This window comes from Octopus bimaculoides, chromosome 4 (genome assembly GCF_046866305.1).
Source record: "Octopus bimaculoides isolate indiv1 chromosome 4, ASM4686630v1, whole genome shotgun sequence".
In the NCBI taxonomy this organism is placed as follows: Eukaryota; Metazoa; Mollusca; class Cephalopoda; order Octopoda; family Octopodidae; genus Octopus; species Octopus bimaculoides.
Genome location: NC_142931.1, coordinates 129419443 through 129439467, shown reverse-complemented (window position 1 = coordinate 129439467; position 20025 = coordinate 129419443). Strand labels below are relative to the sequence as shown.

At 35.6% G+C, this 20025-nt stretch overlaps 1 protein-coding gene across 5 annotated transcripts in view; it reads right to left on the bottom strand.

Moving 5' to 3' along the window:
• Nucleotides 1-6834: 6834 nt before the first annotated feature.
• LOC106878600 (uncharacterized) overlaps nucleotides 6835-20025 on the bottom strand; it is a 37595-nt gene continuing 24404 nt past the window's right edge. For 3 of the 5 annotated variants that reach the window (XM_014927859.3, XM_014927860.3, XM_014927861.3), the window contains one exon: nucleotides 6835-10944. In XM_014927859.3, coding sequence (XP_014783345.1) covers nucleotides 10885-10944 — 60 coding nt within the window. In that variant the 3' untranslated portion in view covers nucleotides 6835-10884. Of the gene's footprint in view, nucleotides 10945-18656; nucleotides 18766-20025 lie in introns of all 5 variants that reach the window. The other 2 variants (XR_001410518.3, XR_016241681.1) reach the window with 2 other exon arrangements.

The window sequence follows — 20025 nt, the reverse complement described above, 5'->3', positions numbered from 1 at the left end:
AATGACCCTCCTGAGACGCAACAAAATATGTTTCAAGACACCTCAAAAATCTTGCAAACCAATTACAAAAACAAAAAGTATTAACAATTTTAACAATATTAACAATTTTTTTTTTAATAAAACACAGTTGATCTTTAAATTCAGGACATTAAAATTTTGAAGTTTCTTCCATATTCTATCAAGATATTATAAGCTTCAACACTGGGATCTTGCAGTTCAAGCCTTTGCAGAAAGATTTGGATTTATATTTCAGAAATCTAATTAGTTTTCTCAAATATTTAACTTTATATTTCATGTTTTCATTGATTACTGATTCTCATTAGGGAAATTAGTCAATGTATACAATGTCCCAGGCAGGATTTGAACTGAATCTTTATTTCTAAACGAAGGGAATTAACATTTAGAGACAAAGGTTCAAAATCTAACCTGAGGGGATGTAGACATTCAGGAACAAGAGCCCTGATAATGTGTTGGCACTCCGTCGCTTACGACGTCGAGGGCTCAAGTTGATCCGATCAACAGAACAGCCTGCTCATGAAATTAACATGCAAGTGACTGAGCACTCCACAGACACGTGTACCCTTAGCGTAGTTCTTGGGGATATTCAGCGTGACACAGTATGACAAGGCTGACCCTTTGAATTACAGGCACAGGAGAAACAGGAAGTAAGAGTGAGAGAAAGTCGTGGTGAAAGAGTACAGCAGGGTTTGCCACCATCCCCTGCCGGAGCCTCGTGGAGCTTTAGGTGTTTTCGCTCAATAAACACTCACAACGCCCGGTCTGGGAATCGAAACCGCGATCCTATGACCGCGAGACCACTGCCCTAACTACTGGGCCATTGCGCCTCCACAGCCCTGATAATGACAACAGGGAAAAATCAATGAAATATTGCATAAAAGAAAACACAAATGAAGTTAATTATCAAGATATTTCATCTCAGAGATTTAGACATTGATAATACTAAACCAATTCTATTCTGTAAGCATTCAATGATTTAGGTAATTTAATCAAAGTATTTAACAAAGAGTGGCAATGACCTTCAGGAATATGGAGATGACAATGATATTATTTCAAGAGGAACGATAACCCAAATTTGACTAATTAAGAGTAGAAAAGAAGACTGAGAAAACAAAATATTAACTAACCTGAAAGATTTCAAATAAGATGGTAAAATGGTGGCTATAATTTGTGACATTTTGTTGTCAGTACACTGCTGCCATCTAGTAGAGGAACAGGAGTAACAGAATGTAATATTCTTAAATATATGGTGATCAAACATTTTCATATTGATGGCTGTGTGGTTAAGAAGATTATTTTGCAACCATGTGGTATTGGGTTGAGTCACACTGCATGACACCTCGAACAAGTCTCTTCAAATATAGTCTAGGGCAAACCAATGCATTGCGAGTGAATTTGGAATTTATCATACACACACACACATAATTATATATATGTGTGTGTGTGTGTGTGACTTTGTGCTTCAACTGCTTGACAACTGGTGTTGGTTTGAATGCTAAATGATTCAAGTTAAGGATCTTTATCAACCATAAAAAGATGATAAACAAAATCAATGTTTGAGTAATTCGAACATTAAAAGAAAAAAAAAACCTGCAAGGTCTCTTAGTCTGGTACTTTCTTATTTTGCCTCACAGTCCCACTACACAGTTTAACATAGGTGTGGTACGGCTGAATGGCTAAAGAATCCACAAGGTCTTGGGTTCAGTCTTGCTGTGTGGAATCTTGGACACATGTCATTTTCTATAGCATTGGGCTGAATCATATTGTGTGCATGAAATTAGTGTAGAAAGAAACTGTACAGAAGCCCAGCTGGTGGATTATACCTGTAATTCAAAAGTTACAATCTTGTCATCCCCTCATCCCCTGTGTTGTGCTGATTTTAGCTGAGAATTATGATCAGGGTTCATATGTCTGTAAAATGCTCAGTTGCTTAGATATTAATTCAGGAGCAGGTAATTCAGTCACTGGAACAACTGAAAGCTCCTCATCAGACAATAAAGATCTATCGTCACACAATTTAACAATGGTTTCACTCAGTTGTTCTTAACCATTTTTCTTTTGTAGTCAGTGAGATATCATGACTAAACTTACTTAACATGAATGATAAGTTATAAATTTTACTTTAAAAATGGATTGTATAAGCTTTTAACAGTGAAATGATAAAAAATAATTCAGACATACTTTATACATTTCGAGTTAATGACTTCTGTGCCTAATGAGATGTCATTTTATTTTAATAACCATAACTAGTTTTAACATGCATAACATAATAAATACTACAAGTAGAATTTAGTGTGTTAATTATGTTACCTCACTCCCCTTTGACATACCCAGCACCCATTTGGGAGTGGTACCACTCACTTTAAAAACTTCTGGTTTAACGCGGGGAGTAACAAAAGTTATAGCATTCATACCGTCCTCAAAAAATAAAAAGATAAAGCCATATTAACCAAGAATTGAAACCAAATAGAAAATATTCTAAAAGGAAGTACAGTTTTCTGTAAGCCTAATGTTCATGCGAGGTTTATGTAGATCCCAAGTGGTTTACCGTAATAACCTAAGGACCCCCTTCGGTCATGACTGACCATGGGTTTGCACCTAGAAGTCCGGGTAAGGTTGTTTATGGAAGACCAGCAGTCACCCATGCATACTGGCCTCCCCTCTCCACGCCACCAGTGTTAGCCAAGGGAAAGGCAAAGGCCGATACAGCTTGGCACTTGTGACGTCGCAACTCATTTCTACAGCTGAGTGAACTGGAGCAACGTGAAATAAAGTGTCTTGCTCAAGAACACAGTATGCAGCCCAGTCCAGGATTCGAACTCACAACCCCACGATCGTAAGCTTGACGCTCTAACCACTGAGCTATGCGCCTTAATAAACATTTCTACAGAAATTAGACATATTTATGGAGTTCCATACAACTCTATAAGTTAGAAGAGTCTTTCATACAAAGACTGAAAGATTTATTCTACTAGATGCAAACCTGATTGGTGAGTATTTACAACTGTAATAAAGCAACATGTAGCTCATGAAAACAGCTGGCAAGGGCGTCTTCTTTTATTTTTTTTCCCTACAAAATTGTTTTGATGCCACACAACTGCACTGACTGGTTCTGAGTACAACACAGACCTGACAATTGTGTAGAGAACAAAGAAAATTTCTCATGGTCCTTTGATACTAGTTGATGAAACAACTTGTTCTAAACACCTGCAGAAACAGACTGCGGGGTGTGTGTGTGTGTGTGTGTGTGTGTGTGTGTGTGTGTGTGTGTGTGTGTGTGTGTGTGTGTGTGTGTGTGTGTGTGTGAGTGAGTGAGAGAGAGAGAGAGAGAGAGAAAGAGAGAGAGAGAGAGAGAGAGAGAGAGAGAGAGAGAGAGAGAGAGAGAGAGAGAGAGAGAGAGAGAGAGAGAGAGAGAGAGTTTATTATAATCTCTTCGAGCCTTATAGTTTATATCATAGTTTTCTTTAAATGTTCTGCCAATCCACTTTGCTAATAATTTCTAACACAGGCCCAACATTTATGGAAAGGGAAGTAGTCAATTACATTGATCCCAGTACTTGCCTGGTACTTTATTTTATTAATCTTGGAGAGATGTAAAATGAAGTTGACTCTAAAGAGTTTAAACATGAAATGGGTAGAGTCAGGACCAATAGCACAAGGCTTGTCGTCTAATACTTTAATGACTTTGCAATCTGATAGTATGTGCTTGAGTTTTGGAATGTAAAGCAACTATTGTTACTAATCAGCTTAACATTTATTGTATAACTATTGCTGCCTTAAACAAAGTTTTAATCGGTTGTTAGATGCCAGCAACAATTACAAAGCAGCAAATAATAAATGATTCAGTAGTATAAACTGATGCTCATTAGAGATATCTATACAATAAAGAAAAACCAGGAAAATGTTATTAGGTTTTCATTCCAAGAAGTAACTAACACATCTCTAAAATTAAATAAAATCAAATTTATTTGGTTAAGCAGATGAGAAAACCTGTGTCAAAATAAATAAGTCCACTAGAAATAACATCCTTAGATGTAAAAGTGTCAAAGTAATGTTCGCTTATCTCTCAATGCAATTGTAATAATGTGTCCTCTGTTATTTATGTTAAAATGTGGCTATTTAGAGGATGAATTTAGAAACCTACTACATAACTCTGACCAGTTGTTCTAGAAAAAGTAGGAAGATTATATGAAGCTTTCATACCAAGAATTGACTATTACACCTCTAAAATTAAATAAAATCAAATTTAGTTGGTTAAGGAGATGAGAAAACCTGTATCAAGATAAGTAAGTCCACTAGAAACATCCTCACATGTAGAAATGTCAAAGCAATGTTAGCTTAGCTCTCAGTGCAATTTTAGTTTCCTCTGTTGTCTATGTTAAGATGTGACTAGTTAGAGGACAGATTTTGATACCTATCATCCAATTCTGACTTGGTGTTCAGGTATCATAATAGCCAATACAAAGATTGCACTATGGCAACTACCATATATAAATGGAGAAATAAGAAAATGAAACAAAAATTTATGTTGAAATATTTCAAATTATTGTTTTTTTTTGTTTGTTAATCATGATTAGAGTAGGGGTGGTGGTAATAGATCTAATATAGCTTTATCAATCTTTCAAAGCTAAAATATTCAAAACCAAGGAAAAACAGATATGCTAAAGAAGAATGTAAAATATTATCAATAGTGGTACAAATGTCTAACCCATTATAAAACAAAAATATGATTACACACAGATAAAGCTATCACCAATTTGGCTGTAGCAAACACATAGCTACATGATGGTAAGAAGAAGAATAGAACATGTCTTGCAAACAACTCGCACATGCAAGTGCTACCAGTCGAGAACTCTGCATACCGGGAGCCAGCAAGTGTATGGGGTCATCAGAGATAAGCAATAATTTTGAGCTATTTCATTTGAGGATCAAATGTTACTGCATGCAAAAATGAGATGAACTTCCACAAAGAGGGAAATAATAAAGGAAAATTCACTTCACTTTAACTTAGCTGTGTTTGATTTTTGCAAGCCAGTATTCTAGGTTATGAGAGAAGGTATGTGGTGAGACAAACACACAAGGTGTTATTATTATCAATGGTCACACAAAAAATTTCACAAAAGTGTGGAATGAGGCGAGCCATACAAAAGCCAATTGGCTTTTTAAATCTATGAGGATAAATGTATGACATACTTTCTCATACATTTTAAAATCTATAACAATGAATGTATAAGATGCTTTAAAATAAAATTTAAAAATCATGCAAATTATATTTGCAATAGTCTACAACTTAAAAAGAAGACTTAAGAGTTACTTAAGTGGTTGAACAGCTAGCTAGCAAGTGTCTGCTAATATAATCCCAGGCTAACCCTTGTGGAACTAGGAAAGAGAAACTGTTTGGAAGCCCATCATATGTGTGTGTGTGTGGAAAATGTTGGTATGACTGTAGCTTTGTGCTTTTGAAGGCCAGCTGAATAAAAATCCTTACCTAATAGGTAAGGGTTAGTATCAGGAAAGGCATCTGACCATATAAAATGCTGCCTCAAATTGTCTCCATCCAACCCATGCTAACACGGATAAAATAGACATTAAATGAATAAATATGTTTAGTGTATGTGTGTGTGTGTGTATTTTTAAATAATTTTGTTTCAAGTCAAAACAATGTAAGTTATAAAAAATTAAAAAGACAGGTTAGTGGTTTGTACTTTCACCTGCTATTTGAATATTTTGGAGTTAGGACCATTTCTTCACAGCATCATGTCTCTGAAGATTTCCCGAAGAAGTGATCCTAACTCTGAAACATTGAAATATCAGGTGAAACTACAAGCCATCGACCTCATCATCATTTAATGTCCAATTTTTATAACTTGCATTGTTTTGGCTCTAAGCAAAAATAATTACACACACACGTATATATACATATACAAATATATTCATACACGCATACATACACATTTGTGTGTGTGTATATGTATATATATATATATATATATATATATATATATAATGAGAATTTACAATAAAACTAAAGATGAAGACGGGTGTGTAAACAACAAACGGATGTATTAGTTTAACACTCGGGAAGTGAGAAAGTCTTTTATGCTTCAAGCCTACACTCTTTGACAGAAAGGAACACAGAAATAAACAGGGAGAGAAAATAGAAAAAGTATAGTGGCTATACATACATACAAACATGTATATACATATACACACATACAAACATGTATATACATATACACACACATATATATATGCATATATACATACATACACATACATATATGTATATACATATACGTACATATATATATGCATATATACATGTACATACATACATGTATATACATATACACACATACATACATGTATATACATATACACACACACATATATATATATATATATACACATGTATATATAAATATACACATATATATTATATACATAACAGAATATTAATAAGGAAGAAAATGAGAAAAAATTAGCAAATTAACTGTAGCTAACGATTGGTGTCATCAAGCGACTAGTATACAATACTAACATTTGAAAAGAACAGATACTAATCAACTAAAATTACTTTTCATTCATTGATGAATCAAACAGGAGACAATGATTTAATTTGAACCCAACACAACTTTGTTCTCTAGTTAAATTTACATGAAAGTAATGTTTTACATATAGAGTGAAACATTCATATATTCAAGTGTGTAATACTGGATTATTTGACCTGAGAATATATGCACATTAATATTTTTATATATGTATATGTAAAACATTTGCAAACAATTGCTAATGATTTATAAAGCAAACTAGTAATTGCTGTGTATATAAGCCATGCTACTTCTCTTTCAATTGGTTTTATTAGCATTTAATATATAACTGATACATATCGTCTTTCTTTATATTTAAAAAAAAAATGCTTTGCGGGTAGATTATGTTTCCAAAGTTCATGAAGGATTAGGACTTTTTACTTTATGCTTCAAACAATCTGTAATTCTGAGACCGAAGATCTCTTTTATAGAAGACCAACTATTTAATCCTAAGGTATGCCAAATTTTAGCAACCATTCCATTTTGTCTAAAGTATTCACAGAGTTTTTCAATAGTTTGGCCTGGGTCCTGGGGCCTCATGTTCTTGAAAGCCTTTAATCTTTCAGCACTACTTATTTATATCATTTTGAATTAATCATGCATTATCTTGTAGCTTTCAGACCTTATGTTTAGAACGACAAATGTTGGATAGGTGTTAGAGGTTGGCGCTAGTCAGTTTCAACATAAAACAAGTAGAATATTTGGGCCAGATATGGCTGGATTAAATGCTAAAGAGTTAAGCTTTGAGATGTGTTTTTTTTTATATTTGTAAAGTAAACTTCTCTGCCACACAGTTGTGTGTGTACTACATTTTATGCTTATCCGAAATGACTTGAACTTTGCTTTTAAATTCACCAATGATAGTTGCATAATGTTATCATGTCCTACCAAATGTGCACATACACAGATTAATCAATTAAGAATTAATTGAAAACAAATTTAAAAAGAAAACAACACATGAATGCAACTAAAACTTGAAAAAATATTTGCACCAACAGGTCTTCTTCAGATCTAATTTAAAAAAAACAAAAGACAAGACTAAAAATTCCAAATCTAATTGCATTTAAGACATATTAGATACCAAGATGTATATCTTGATAATAAATTATGTAGAATATATTGACTTCTATATCGAAAAACTAAATAGCACTGAGCCAATGTGAAAGCCTTTATGTTGTCACTTGACTTGCAAGAAACTGTAGAGAAGTCTTCCTCAAATCACTTGATAGGATGTGATTAAAGGGAGATTTCTCTGTCATTCAAAGGAAGATTTCCGAAGTTCTAGCGAATTATGTTCTTATATAAGACTACCAGAAGAAGAAGAAGAAGAAGAAGAAGAAAAGATATCCATAGGAATTTGGATAACTATTTTACGTTTAATGTGTATGCATCTATCTATTTAATCACATACACACACACATGAAATATTCGTTTCAAATTCAACTAAATATAATCTCAATTTTGTCAAGAGAAGAACAAGCTGCTGTAATGATAATTTTATAATTTTAGTAACATTTTTAAACGTGACCAATATTACACAACCGCATTAAAATATATAAATCGTTTAATATTGGTAGTTGTTGATGTCATTAGCTAATTGTCTGTTACCACCATTATGATTGTTATTCATGATCAGCCAAGTTTAACATAGCAATGTAAAATATTCATTCACATATCTTACATTGTGTACCATTCCATCCAGCTAACCTCCATGATATACATTTTCAGCCATTATGCCTACTCTAATAATAATAATAAAGCTCCTCACTCCACTTATGTACACATATATTTAGGTTGCTACTCCTAAACCAATTTCCATTTACATTATATTTTCTGCTATTCATGTTGCACTTCAAGAATAAAATGGGGCACAATACTTTATATATTAATTCATATTTTTGTAACACTAATGAAGTAAATAATTATTTTGATTTAACCCCCATCTGTTAGTAGTTCTTAGATGATACAAATGTCTGAAGGTTAGAGAAATGAGAGTAAATATTTTTAGGCACAAGGCCTGATATTTTGAGGAGAGGAGACTAGTTGATCATATCAACTCCAGAGCTCAACTGGCTCTTATTTCATTGACCCAAAAGGATGAAAGGCAAAGTCAACCATGGTGGAATTTCAATGTTAAGCTGGTAGAAATTTGTCTGACATACAGATAATTCTGTCAGCTGTCTTAATTAGAGTAAATATTGTTAATGAAGTGGGTCAAAGGATATCAGAATTCATATTCTTTAAAAGACTGAAGTCAAAGATCACTCAAAAAAGTCATGCAATGGTGGAGTCATAATGGAAATATATTTAGACAAAGAAGAAACATTGATTGAATGGTCACATTTATCAAAGTATGATTCTTATTTCATAGGAATTAGAGGCCAGTATCATGGTCACAACATTATATGAACTGTAAAGGTCTGTTACCAAGCCCAAACTATTACAACAATTGTATGATCATCAGCAATATTACTGAGTATTGAGAGTGGGAAGTAGCAAGGTCACTGTAGCCACATGATGTAATAAGGGAGGAGAGAAGGTAAAAATGGTCAATTGATTTAAAGCAAGGATCAGATATTATAAAGCTAGAAGAGGAAATAAGGAGAATTTTTAGCAACATTGGGGTTGCCTCCAATTTTAAAAACCAGCAACAAATATTGAGCAAAACATTGGATTAGGCACTTAGAAATATGGTCATGGGTGGACTGGAGTTATAAGCTTGACCATGTAGAAGTGTGTAAGTGTATACATGTGTTTACATGTTCACATGTGTTTTTGTGTGGGCAAAAGAGAGAACCCAAATTTAAGAGTTACGGAAACTGCACTTGAAACAGCAACACAGCACTGACACATGTGCAGAAGTGCCTAGAATATTTGTATTAACAAATACCATTTTCTAATTGAAAATGGAGAAATATACATACTAGAATTTTTGGTAAATATTCTGTCATTTTCTTAAAAATAGTAATTAATTAACAAAATATGCATTTTAATGATGATTTAAAACAAGAAAAATTAAGTGTTTGTGATACACTTGGGATAAATAACACAAAAAACAAAAGACTAGATTTTAAAAGGTTATCTTCAGCACTGAAACATTGCAAGAGAGAAAACTGGAAGGTTTGTCATTTGGAAACAATTCCACCATTATTGGTATAAAAGTGTTATAGAGTTAAAAAATATATATATATATATATGTATTTCATGTTCAGACTTACTAAATAGATAAGATTGAGGGAATCAAAAAGAAGTATATCCTAACTGAAATTGTTGGCAAGTTTAAAAAGTATAGATGGTAAGTGTCTAGAGATATGCATGATAAAAGCAAGGGATGCAAACATATGGACTAAAAGATGTTATCAAGAAACATTCTAAATACTACAGGGAGACAAAGTTTCAAGAAGACTTGGAGAAGAGTTCTTGTTGGATATTGGTAAAATATAACAAGTTGGTTGTCTTTGAATACAAAACTTGAGTCTTTTCTTTGATTAACCTTGAGGATGCAACTTTGGACTTTTCAAAAGAAGCTTAGTCAAATAACAAATAAGATAGAAACAAGCAGCTACATGAAAACCTCAGCAGCTCATTATGGGTTTTAAACACCAGAGATAGATCTAAATATATTAAAAAACAAATTTTTTGAGAAAAATACATTGAATAATTATATTTTTGAAACTTCAGTTTTGTTAAGAATAGTTAGAATAGCAATACATTGATTTCCCTCAAAGATCCATTCATACAGGGTTTATAATAATCTTTGTATTTGTCAATTAAAGCTCAAGTATGAAACAAGGAAAACAAAATACCTTGAAATGCTTCATTACCTTCAAAATTCTGAATTATGCTGAATTATCCAACAGAAATTAACTTGATAAAATAGGTGTTAGAAAAACAATTATCTAGATATAGACATCTTGCTTATTGTTTTGAAGAAATTTATCCAAATATTTTGAGAGAGAGAGAGAGAGAAAAAGAAAAGAGTGCTGGTGATGATATCTCTATAAACAAATTCAGAACAAAAAATTAACAAATGAATATAATAACAAAAAACAACAAAACATTAACTTTTGTTAACAAAAATGGTTATAACATGTTTATATGTCCTCTTTTTCTCTCTATTTCCTTTTCAGAGAATGAACTTTTGTCAACAATATTGTGCTGGAGAATGATGCCAAAAGCAGAAGACATACTGGAGAATACTTGAGCTGACACAACAGAGGAAGGAAGTTGATAATTCTGGATTTGTAAGACAATAAGCTTCCAGAGGGAAATATTCTTACAGTTCAGAATGATCTGTAGAAAATTTCAGCTTGGGTGCATGTCGGAAACTTGGGCTCTGAAAAAAACAAAAAAAAAAAAAAATTATTATCGAAGTATGAACTTTTTAAAATCATTAATTAGTCAGGGTAGGATGAGAGAGTGCAATTGTGGTCGTTTCAGACACCCCCAACCTGACTGAAGAAATTGAAAACCTTACAAAATATTGGAATACAGTTTACTCAAATAGGAGAGGTTGAAGATGAATTTAGAACTTTAGAGTAATTCAAATACAAGGTTCTTTACATGTCCACAGTGCACCAGATGATACGATCAATCTTTTTAATTACAACATCAGTGAAGTTATTTTCCAAAAATGATTGAGACAAATTAGTTAGGGACACTATCCACACAAAGTAATAGTTGAGTGAGTGTAAAAATAATGTTGTTGTTGCTGTTGGCACTCCATCGCTTACGACGTCGAGGGTTCCAGTTGATCCGATCAACAGAACAGCCTGCTCGTGAAATTAATGTGCAAGTGGCTGAGCACTCCACAGTCACGTGTACCCTTAACGTAGTTCTCGGGGATATTAAGCATGGCACAGTGTGACAAGGCTGGCCCTTTGAATTACAGGCACAACAGAAACAGGAAGTAAGAGAGAGTTGTGGTGAAAGAGTACAGCAGGGTTTGCCACCATCCCCTGCCGGAGCCTCGTGGAGCTTTAGGTGTTTTCGCTCAATAAACACTCACAACACCCGGTCTGGGAATCAAAACCGCGATCCTATGACCGCGAGTCCGCTGCCCTAACCACTGGGCCATTGCACCTACACGAGTGTAAAAATAAATGCACGCGTAAAAAGAAAAAAAAATGCTTTCCAGTAAGGGGAGGGAAATACAGGCTTAATCATCATCGTTTAACGTCCGCTTTCCATGCTAGCATGGGTTGGACGACCTGACTGAGGACTGGTGAAACCGGATGGCAACACCAGGCTCCAATCTAATTTAGCAGAGTTTCTACAGCTGGATGCCCTTCCTAACGCCAACCACTCAGAGAGTGTAGTGGGTGCTTTTACGTGTCACCCGCACGAAAACGGCCACGCTCGAAATGGTGTCTTTTATGTGCCACCCGCACAAGCCAGTCCAGGGGCACTGGCAACGATCTCACTCGAAAATCCTACGGGAGCCAGTCAGGCGGTACTGGCAACGGCCACGCTCAAAATGGTGCATCTCATGTGCCACCTGCACAAGAGCCAGTCCAGGGGCACTGGCAACGATCTTACTTGGCTTGCCGGGTCTTCTCACGCACAACACATTTCCAAAGGTCTCGGTCAGTAGTCATCGCCTCGGTGAGGCCCAATGTACGAAGGTCTTGCCTCACTACCTCAGCCCAGGTTCCTGGGCCTACCTCTTCCACGGGTTCCCTCAACTGTTAGGGTGTGGCACTTTTTCACGCAGCTATCCTCATTAATGTTAATAAAATCTTGTCAAGTTAAAGTGAAGACAACCCTTTCAAACAGGTATTGGTTTTATTAGGTCTTTTCCAGTACTCATCAACTCTAGCAATAATCACAGGAGAGATGTATATGAAATGCACAAGATGTGGTGTGACAATATAATGACAGACAGAAATTACCTAGTGACACCATCTTTAACAAAATGTCAAATGGCTTGGCTCCTTAATACCTTCCTTGAACTGTACGGTTATCTTTTTAACCAATTCAACTCCTCAGTTCTCAAAAGTCTGCCAAGTTATACATAATCATAGCTCCTTTCTTCAGACCAAATCGAAAAAAAAAAACAAAAGCAAAATTGAGATAAAGAGAACTCATTCTGCTATAGAATTCTTGCCATTAGATCCAGCAATCTATTTTGTCAATGGTCATATGTTCGTGTAACATCTCATTCTCAAAAAATGATTTAAATAAAAAAAAAGAAGAAAATCTGCCATGATTGACTTTATTGAATTACACATCTGAGAATGGAGTATTATCATCATCATCATCATCGTTTAACGTCCGCTTTCCATGCTAGCATGGGTTGGACAATTTGACTGAGGACTGGTGAAACTGGATGGCAACACCAGGCTCCAATCTGATTTGGCAGAGTTTCTACAGCTGGATGCCCTTCCTAACGCCAACCACTCAGAGAGTGTAGTGGGTGCTTTTACGTGTCACCCGTACGAAGGCCAGTCAGGCGGTACTGGCAACGGCCACGCTCAAAATGGTGTATTTTATGTGCCACCCACACAAAAGCCAGTCCAGGGGCACTGGCAACGATCTCGCTCGAAAATCCTACGAAGGCCAGTCAGGTGGTACTGGCAATGGTCACGCTCAAAATGGTGTATTTTATGTGCCACTCGCACAAGAGCCAGTCCAGGGGCACTGGCAACGATCTCGCTCGAAAATCCTACGAAGGCCAGTCAGGTGGTACTGGCAACGGCCATGCTCAAAATGGTGTATTTTATGTGCCACCCACACAAAAGCCAGTCCAGGGGCACTGGCAACAATCTCGCTCGAAAATCCTACGAAGGCCAGTCAGGCGGTACTGGCAACGGCCACGCTCAAAATGGTGTATTTTATGTGCCACTCGCACAAGAGCCAGTCCAGGGGCACTGGCAACGATCTCGCTCGAAAATCCTTACACATGTCACGGGCACAAGTGCTAGAAATGCGACGCTGGGCACAGGTACTATCCCGATTTCGCTTTATTATATGGATACAAATTTATTCTATTTTGATGAGTCTTGGATTAGTTTATTTTCTAAAGGGTTTCATGATAAAAGTTCACCCTAAATTGTCAAACATTTATAAATTTGAGTATGAATTATTCATAAACAAGAACAAATTTAAACGAAGGTTCACTCAAGTCCATTTTAACCCTTTAATATGTAAACTGGCCATATCCAGCCTCTCACATCTATCCTTCAATATCACCCTAAAAATAATCACACTGGTGTGGCTGTGTGATAAGAAGTTTGTTGCTTCCTAACCACATGGTTCTGGGTTCTGTCCCACTGTGTGACACTCTGGGCAAGTGTCTTCTACTATAGTCTTGGGTCAACCAAAACCTTGTGAGTCGATTTGGTTGAGGGAAACTGAAAGAAGTCCATCGTGTATGTATAAATCTATGTGTGTGTGTGTGTGTTTCTGTATTTGTCCCTCATCACCGCTTGACAATCGGTGTTGGTGTGTTTACATCCCCATAACTTAGTGGTTCTGCAAAAGAGACTGGTAGAATAAGTACCAAAATTTAAAAAGAAGAAAAATAAGTACTGGGGTTGATTCATTCAACTAAAATTCTTCAACACGGTGCCCCAGCATGGCCACAGTCTGCTGAGTGAAACAAATAAAAGATAAAAGACATCAGAATCTCAAAGATATGAGATAATGCATGATTAATTCAAAGCAATGTGAAGAAATAAGCTTTACATTTGACAGAGTAAAATGAATGCTGAATGGTTAACTCTTTAGCATTTAAACTAGCCATATCTAGCCCAGGTATTCTACCTGTTTTATATTCAAACCAACTAGATCCAGCCTTGTACACTTACCCTACAATGTCATACTAAAAACAAACAATTCTATCATCAAAAGTCTGGAAGCTATGAGATAATGCATTATTAGCTCAAAACAATGTGACGAAATAAGCATTACATTTGACAGAGTAATCTGAGTGCTAAGGGTTTAAAGAAGCAAATATGAACTGAAGAATATTAAGTCTTTTAAGATTCGGGTCAGTTTATAGAATTACAAATGGGACATGCGACTTCAAGAAAAAAAAAAACCTGCTTAATCTTATTTCAGTTTCTCTTTTATTTTCAAAATAACTATAAATATGGTCTTTACAAAGATTTTAATACATATGTTCCTTGCAATAATTCTAATCAAAATTCCAAATCTGAAAGAAAACGGTTTTAATCTGCATAGGCATGGCTATGTGCAAGCATAGTTGTGTGGTTAAGAAGTTTGCTTCTCAAGCACATGGTTTAGGGCTCAGTCCTACAACATGGTCCCATGAGTCAAAGAAAGCCTTTTGAGTGGTTTTGGTGGAAGGATACTGAAATGAATCCACCATATGTGTGTGTGTGTGTCTTTGTTAAAACGTCACATGGTTATAAATGAGCATCACCATCATACAAGCAGTGTTCCTAGTTTCCAGTTATCCCTGAAAACACATCCAGCTATGGGGAAATATAACATTACTTGGAAACAGGTGGAAGTTGGTGACAGGAAAGGCATCCCAGCTGTAGCAAATTTACCACAACAAATTCCATCTGATCTATGGAAGCATGGAAAAGTAGACACTAAAGACGATGTGAAAGGCACCAGTGTTGGTGACATGTAAAATATTCTCATCCCTCTCTCTCTCATCATTTGACATCAATGTTCAATGCTGGCATGAGTTGGATATTTAATGTCCACTCTTCCATGTTTGAGGCAGATTTTTCTTGAACTGGATGCTCTTCTTCACACTAACACTCACCTGTTTCCAGGCAAGGTAAGATAATATTTCCATGATCAGACGTGTTTTTTTTATGGAAGACAGGAAACAAACAACACTGCTTGTATGATGGTGACACTCATTTACAACCATTATGTAATAACTAGACAAGGGTACACCTACACACACATTCAGATTATGCAATAGAACCAACTCTATGATGTAAACATTATAAGTACCACATAGTTAATGTATGTATGTTGTTTAAATGCCAGAAGCTGTGGTTTTTCATCCGGAAATCTTCTGGATGAAAAACTGCAGTTTCTAGCATTTCAACAACACATGTATGTTAAGTATGTGGTATTGATAATGTATATATGTATCAGGCTTCTTCTAGTTTCCCTCTACTTAACCCACTCACAAGGCTCAATATTGCATTATTTATTGCAAAGTGTATTTTATTATTCATTTGCAATAATTCTGGAGTAATCATTTGAAATGTTTAAACCACAAATTTTTAAATCGTAAAAAAGAAGAAAAGCAAAATACAATTTTGAAAGCAGTGAATATGTTCTTTGTTCTAATGTTATAGTAAAACTGACATTTTGACTTTAGCAAAATATTTTTCAATTTCTGAAAGCAATGAAAAAACATAGATCAAACCATTAGGATGAAACTATGATCAGCAATTTCAGAAGGAGGAGCTGTATCTAGGCTGTGTGTAATACCTTATCCTAAATGGGAGTATTTTGAGGTATACAGTCCTCAAGTATCATGTGCTAAAAAGGTGGGTACATACAGTGATACTAGATTACTTGGTCAGGTTATCTCTACAGATATTTTCTAGAAATTATAGCCAGCCCTGATTTTTGTTACATTTCATATATGAGAGGTCAGATGTAAACATGCAATGAGATCGAAGATGAGAAAAGGGTAATGGGTGTATATGCTATATTTAGGGGATTGTTGCCCCTTCATCAGCACTCATCCAACCCTTTAATCATTCTTGAACACAGTGCTTAAATAGCCACTGTATACAGCAATGTTTGGTTATTGGATATACCAATTTACATATTAAATGCATTCCTGGAAGCTTCTATGTAAATACTAATGTCTTGTAGGTATGTGGTATTTTGTTAAGCAATCATAATATACTGGAGGTGGAATGGCCCAGTGGTTAGGGTAGTGGACTCGCGGTCATAGGATCGCGGTTTCGATTCCCAGACCGGGCATTGTGAGTGTCTATTGAGCGAAATCACCTAAAGCTCCACGAGGCTCCGGCAGGGGATGTTGGTGAACCCTGCTGTACTCTTCCACCACAACTTTCTCTCACTCTTACTTCCTGTTTTTGTTGTGCCTGTAATTCAAAGGGTCAGCCTTGTCACACTGTGTCACGCTGAATATCCCCGAGAACTACATTAAGGGTACACGTGTCTGTGGAGTGCTCAGCCACTTGCATGTTAATTTCACGAGCAGGCTGTTCCGTTGATCGGATCAACTGGAACCCTCGACGTCGTAAGCGATGGAGTGCCAACATGCAACATGCATAATATACTATAAAGTATATTCTTTTCTACTCTAGGCACAAGGCCTGAAATTTTTGGGGAGGGGGCCAGCTGATTAGATCAACTCTAGTATGCAACTGGTACTTATTTTATCAACCCTGAAAGGATGAAAGGCAAAGTTGACCTTGGCGGAATTTGAACTCAGAATGTAAAGACAAATGAAATACCGCTAAGCATTTTGCCTGGTGTGCTAACGTTTCTTTCAGCTTGCTGCCTTTATACTTATAAAAACATTTAATATACTATAAAGTATATCAAACGCTTTTATAAGTCAACACCACGTTCTACTGTGTTAGCGGTGTGCTTTTACATTAGAACGCAGTATTGACTTATAAATATGTTTAATATACTTTTTTACTCTTTTACTTGTTTCAGTCATTTGACTGCAGCCATGCTGGAGCACCACCTTTAGTTGAGCAAATCGACCCCAGGACTTATTCTTTGGAAGCCTAGTACTTATTATATCGGTCGCTTTTTGCCGAACCGCTAAGTTACGGGGACGTAAACACACCAGCATCGGTTGTCAAGCAATGCTGGGGGGACAAACACAGATACACAAACATATACACATATATATTATACATATATACGACGGGCTTCTTTCAGTTTCCGTCTACCAAATCCACTCACAAGGCTTTGGTCGGCCCGAGACTACAGTAGAAGACACTTGCCCAAGGTGCCACGCAGTGGGACTGAACCCAGAACCATGTGATTGGTAAGCAAGCTACTTACCACACAGCCACTCCTGCACCTAGTATATAGTATATTATAATTGCATAACAAAATACCACATACCTACAAGTCACTAGTATTTATGTACAGCTTCCAGGAATGTGTTTAATATGTAAAATTGGTATATCCAATAACCAAACACTGTTGTATACAGTGGCTATTTAAGCACTGTGTTCAAGGATAATTAAAGGGTTGAATGGGAGCTGATGAAAGGGCAAAAAGCCTCAAAATATGGCATATACACCCATTACCCTTTTTTCATCTTTGATCTCATTGTTTGTTTACATCTGACCTGTCGTATATGAAATGTCGTAACAAAAATCAGGACTGGCAATAATTTCTATAGAGTATCTGTAGAGATAACCTTAACAAATAATGTAAAAGAACACTGCTAATGCAATAGAACATGGTGTTTACTTATAAAAACGTTTAATATACTTAATGGAATATTAACGTTGCATAACAAAATACCTCATACCTACAAGTCGTTAGTGTTACTAGAGTTACATTAAAGAACAATGGACATACAAGTAGAGACAATTTGTACAGATACTAGAGAAAAGGACCACAAAATAATAATAAATTAGAGACTTTGGTTGAAAATATTTTTTCTCAAAGTTAAATGCGATTCTTGGTTATGAAGGAATAAATATAGTGGGATCCATTTTTTATGGGGACTTCTATATTAAGAGTTAATTTGTTCTATGAATACATCCTAACCAAGAAATCTGTTAAAGTTTGCTAAAGGGTTTCAAATTCTAAAATAGCAAATTAGCCGTGACTGTCTTGTAGCAATTAGCTAAACTGATAATGAAGTCATTAACAAAGAAATAATGTCAGAGACATTGACATACTAATGTTCAAGTATGACCCATGTCATTTTATATATAGAATGACATTAAATATTAGCATATGTAACAACATCATTATCATCATCATCATCATTATTATTATTATTATTATTATCATCATCATTATTATTACCAGTTACTGCAATGAGGAGGAGGTGGAGGAATGTGATTGGGATGAAGAAAGTGACCCCAGTGAACCTACCTTGGGACCAGGAAGGAAGTACTAGCAGCAGCAGCAGCAGATATGAAAGTATTCACGTCAGCATGCTACCATGCGAACATTGCAGAAGGCTTTTATAAGACTCACAGCGCTAAATGGAAGAGATAAAGAATAGTTTATTACAGTTTAGATTTTGGAATGTTAAACACATTCTCTGTGATAGATTTCTGCATCAAAATAGAAAAATACAGAAAACTAAAATTTTCACGTGATGAGAATTGTGTAGATACAAAATAATTTTGTTTGAGGATTTGAATTTTGATTAAAATTATTGCAAGGAATATGTTTATAGTTATTTTAAAAACAAAGAAGAAATTAAGATATAATTCAAAAGATCTTTCTACAAATATTATACCCAACCATAAAATAGGGGTCATTTTAAATGATATAGATAAAATAAATTAGTAAATAAATACAATTGATGCTCTGCTTCATACAGGGCTCACTATATTCAGAAATTGAAACTTCAAATTGTTATTGGTGAAGGAAACTGTAATGATACATCTCCTTCTTTAACATTGTTGTTGTTGACACTCCGTCGCTTACGACGTTGAGGGTTCCAGTTGATCAACGGAACAGCCTGCTCGTGAAATTAGCGTGCAAGTGGCTGAGCACTCCACAGACACGTGTATCCTTAACGAAGTTCTTGGGGCTATTCAGCGTGACACAGTGTGACAAGGCTGACCCTTTGAATTACAGGTACAACAGATACAGGAAGTAAGAGTGAGAGAAAGTTGTAGTGAAAGAGTACAGCAGGGTTCGCCACCATCCCCTGCCAGAGCCTCGTGGAGCTTTAGGTGTTTTCGCTCAATAAACACTCACAACGCCCGGTCTGGGAATTGAAACCGCGATCCTATGACCGCGAGTCCGCTGTCCTAACCACTGGGCCATTGCACCTCCACATTCTTTAACATTATTCGATAATAAAGTCCAAAGCTGCTTCTTTCACTATTTTAGCCTAACAGAAACTTAAATTATAGCAAAAGATGGTACATAGATACAGCATTTTCATTCAATCTAAAAATAGTGTCAGAGATACTGCTTGGCTGGAGACAATACAGAAATATTTTTAGATTTTGTAAAAAACAGTTCTGAATTAGTAAAGAGAAAGTCGTTCACTTCCTTTGTTTTTATAACTGTTAGCTTATTGTTCAGTGATAAATGACAGTCATAGTTAGAAATATTACTCTCAGAGAGAGCTTCTACTTGGAAGGATTTTGTATAGAACAAAAATCAAATATTGAGTATAAAAATCAATATTAGCAAACTTAAGGATAAATGAATGCACACTTTCAGCATTATTGGAAATATAATGTAATATTTCTCTTGGATAGATGAGTAAAAAAGTAAA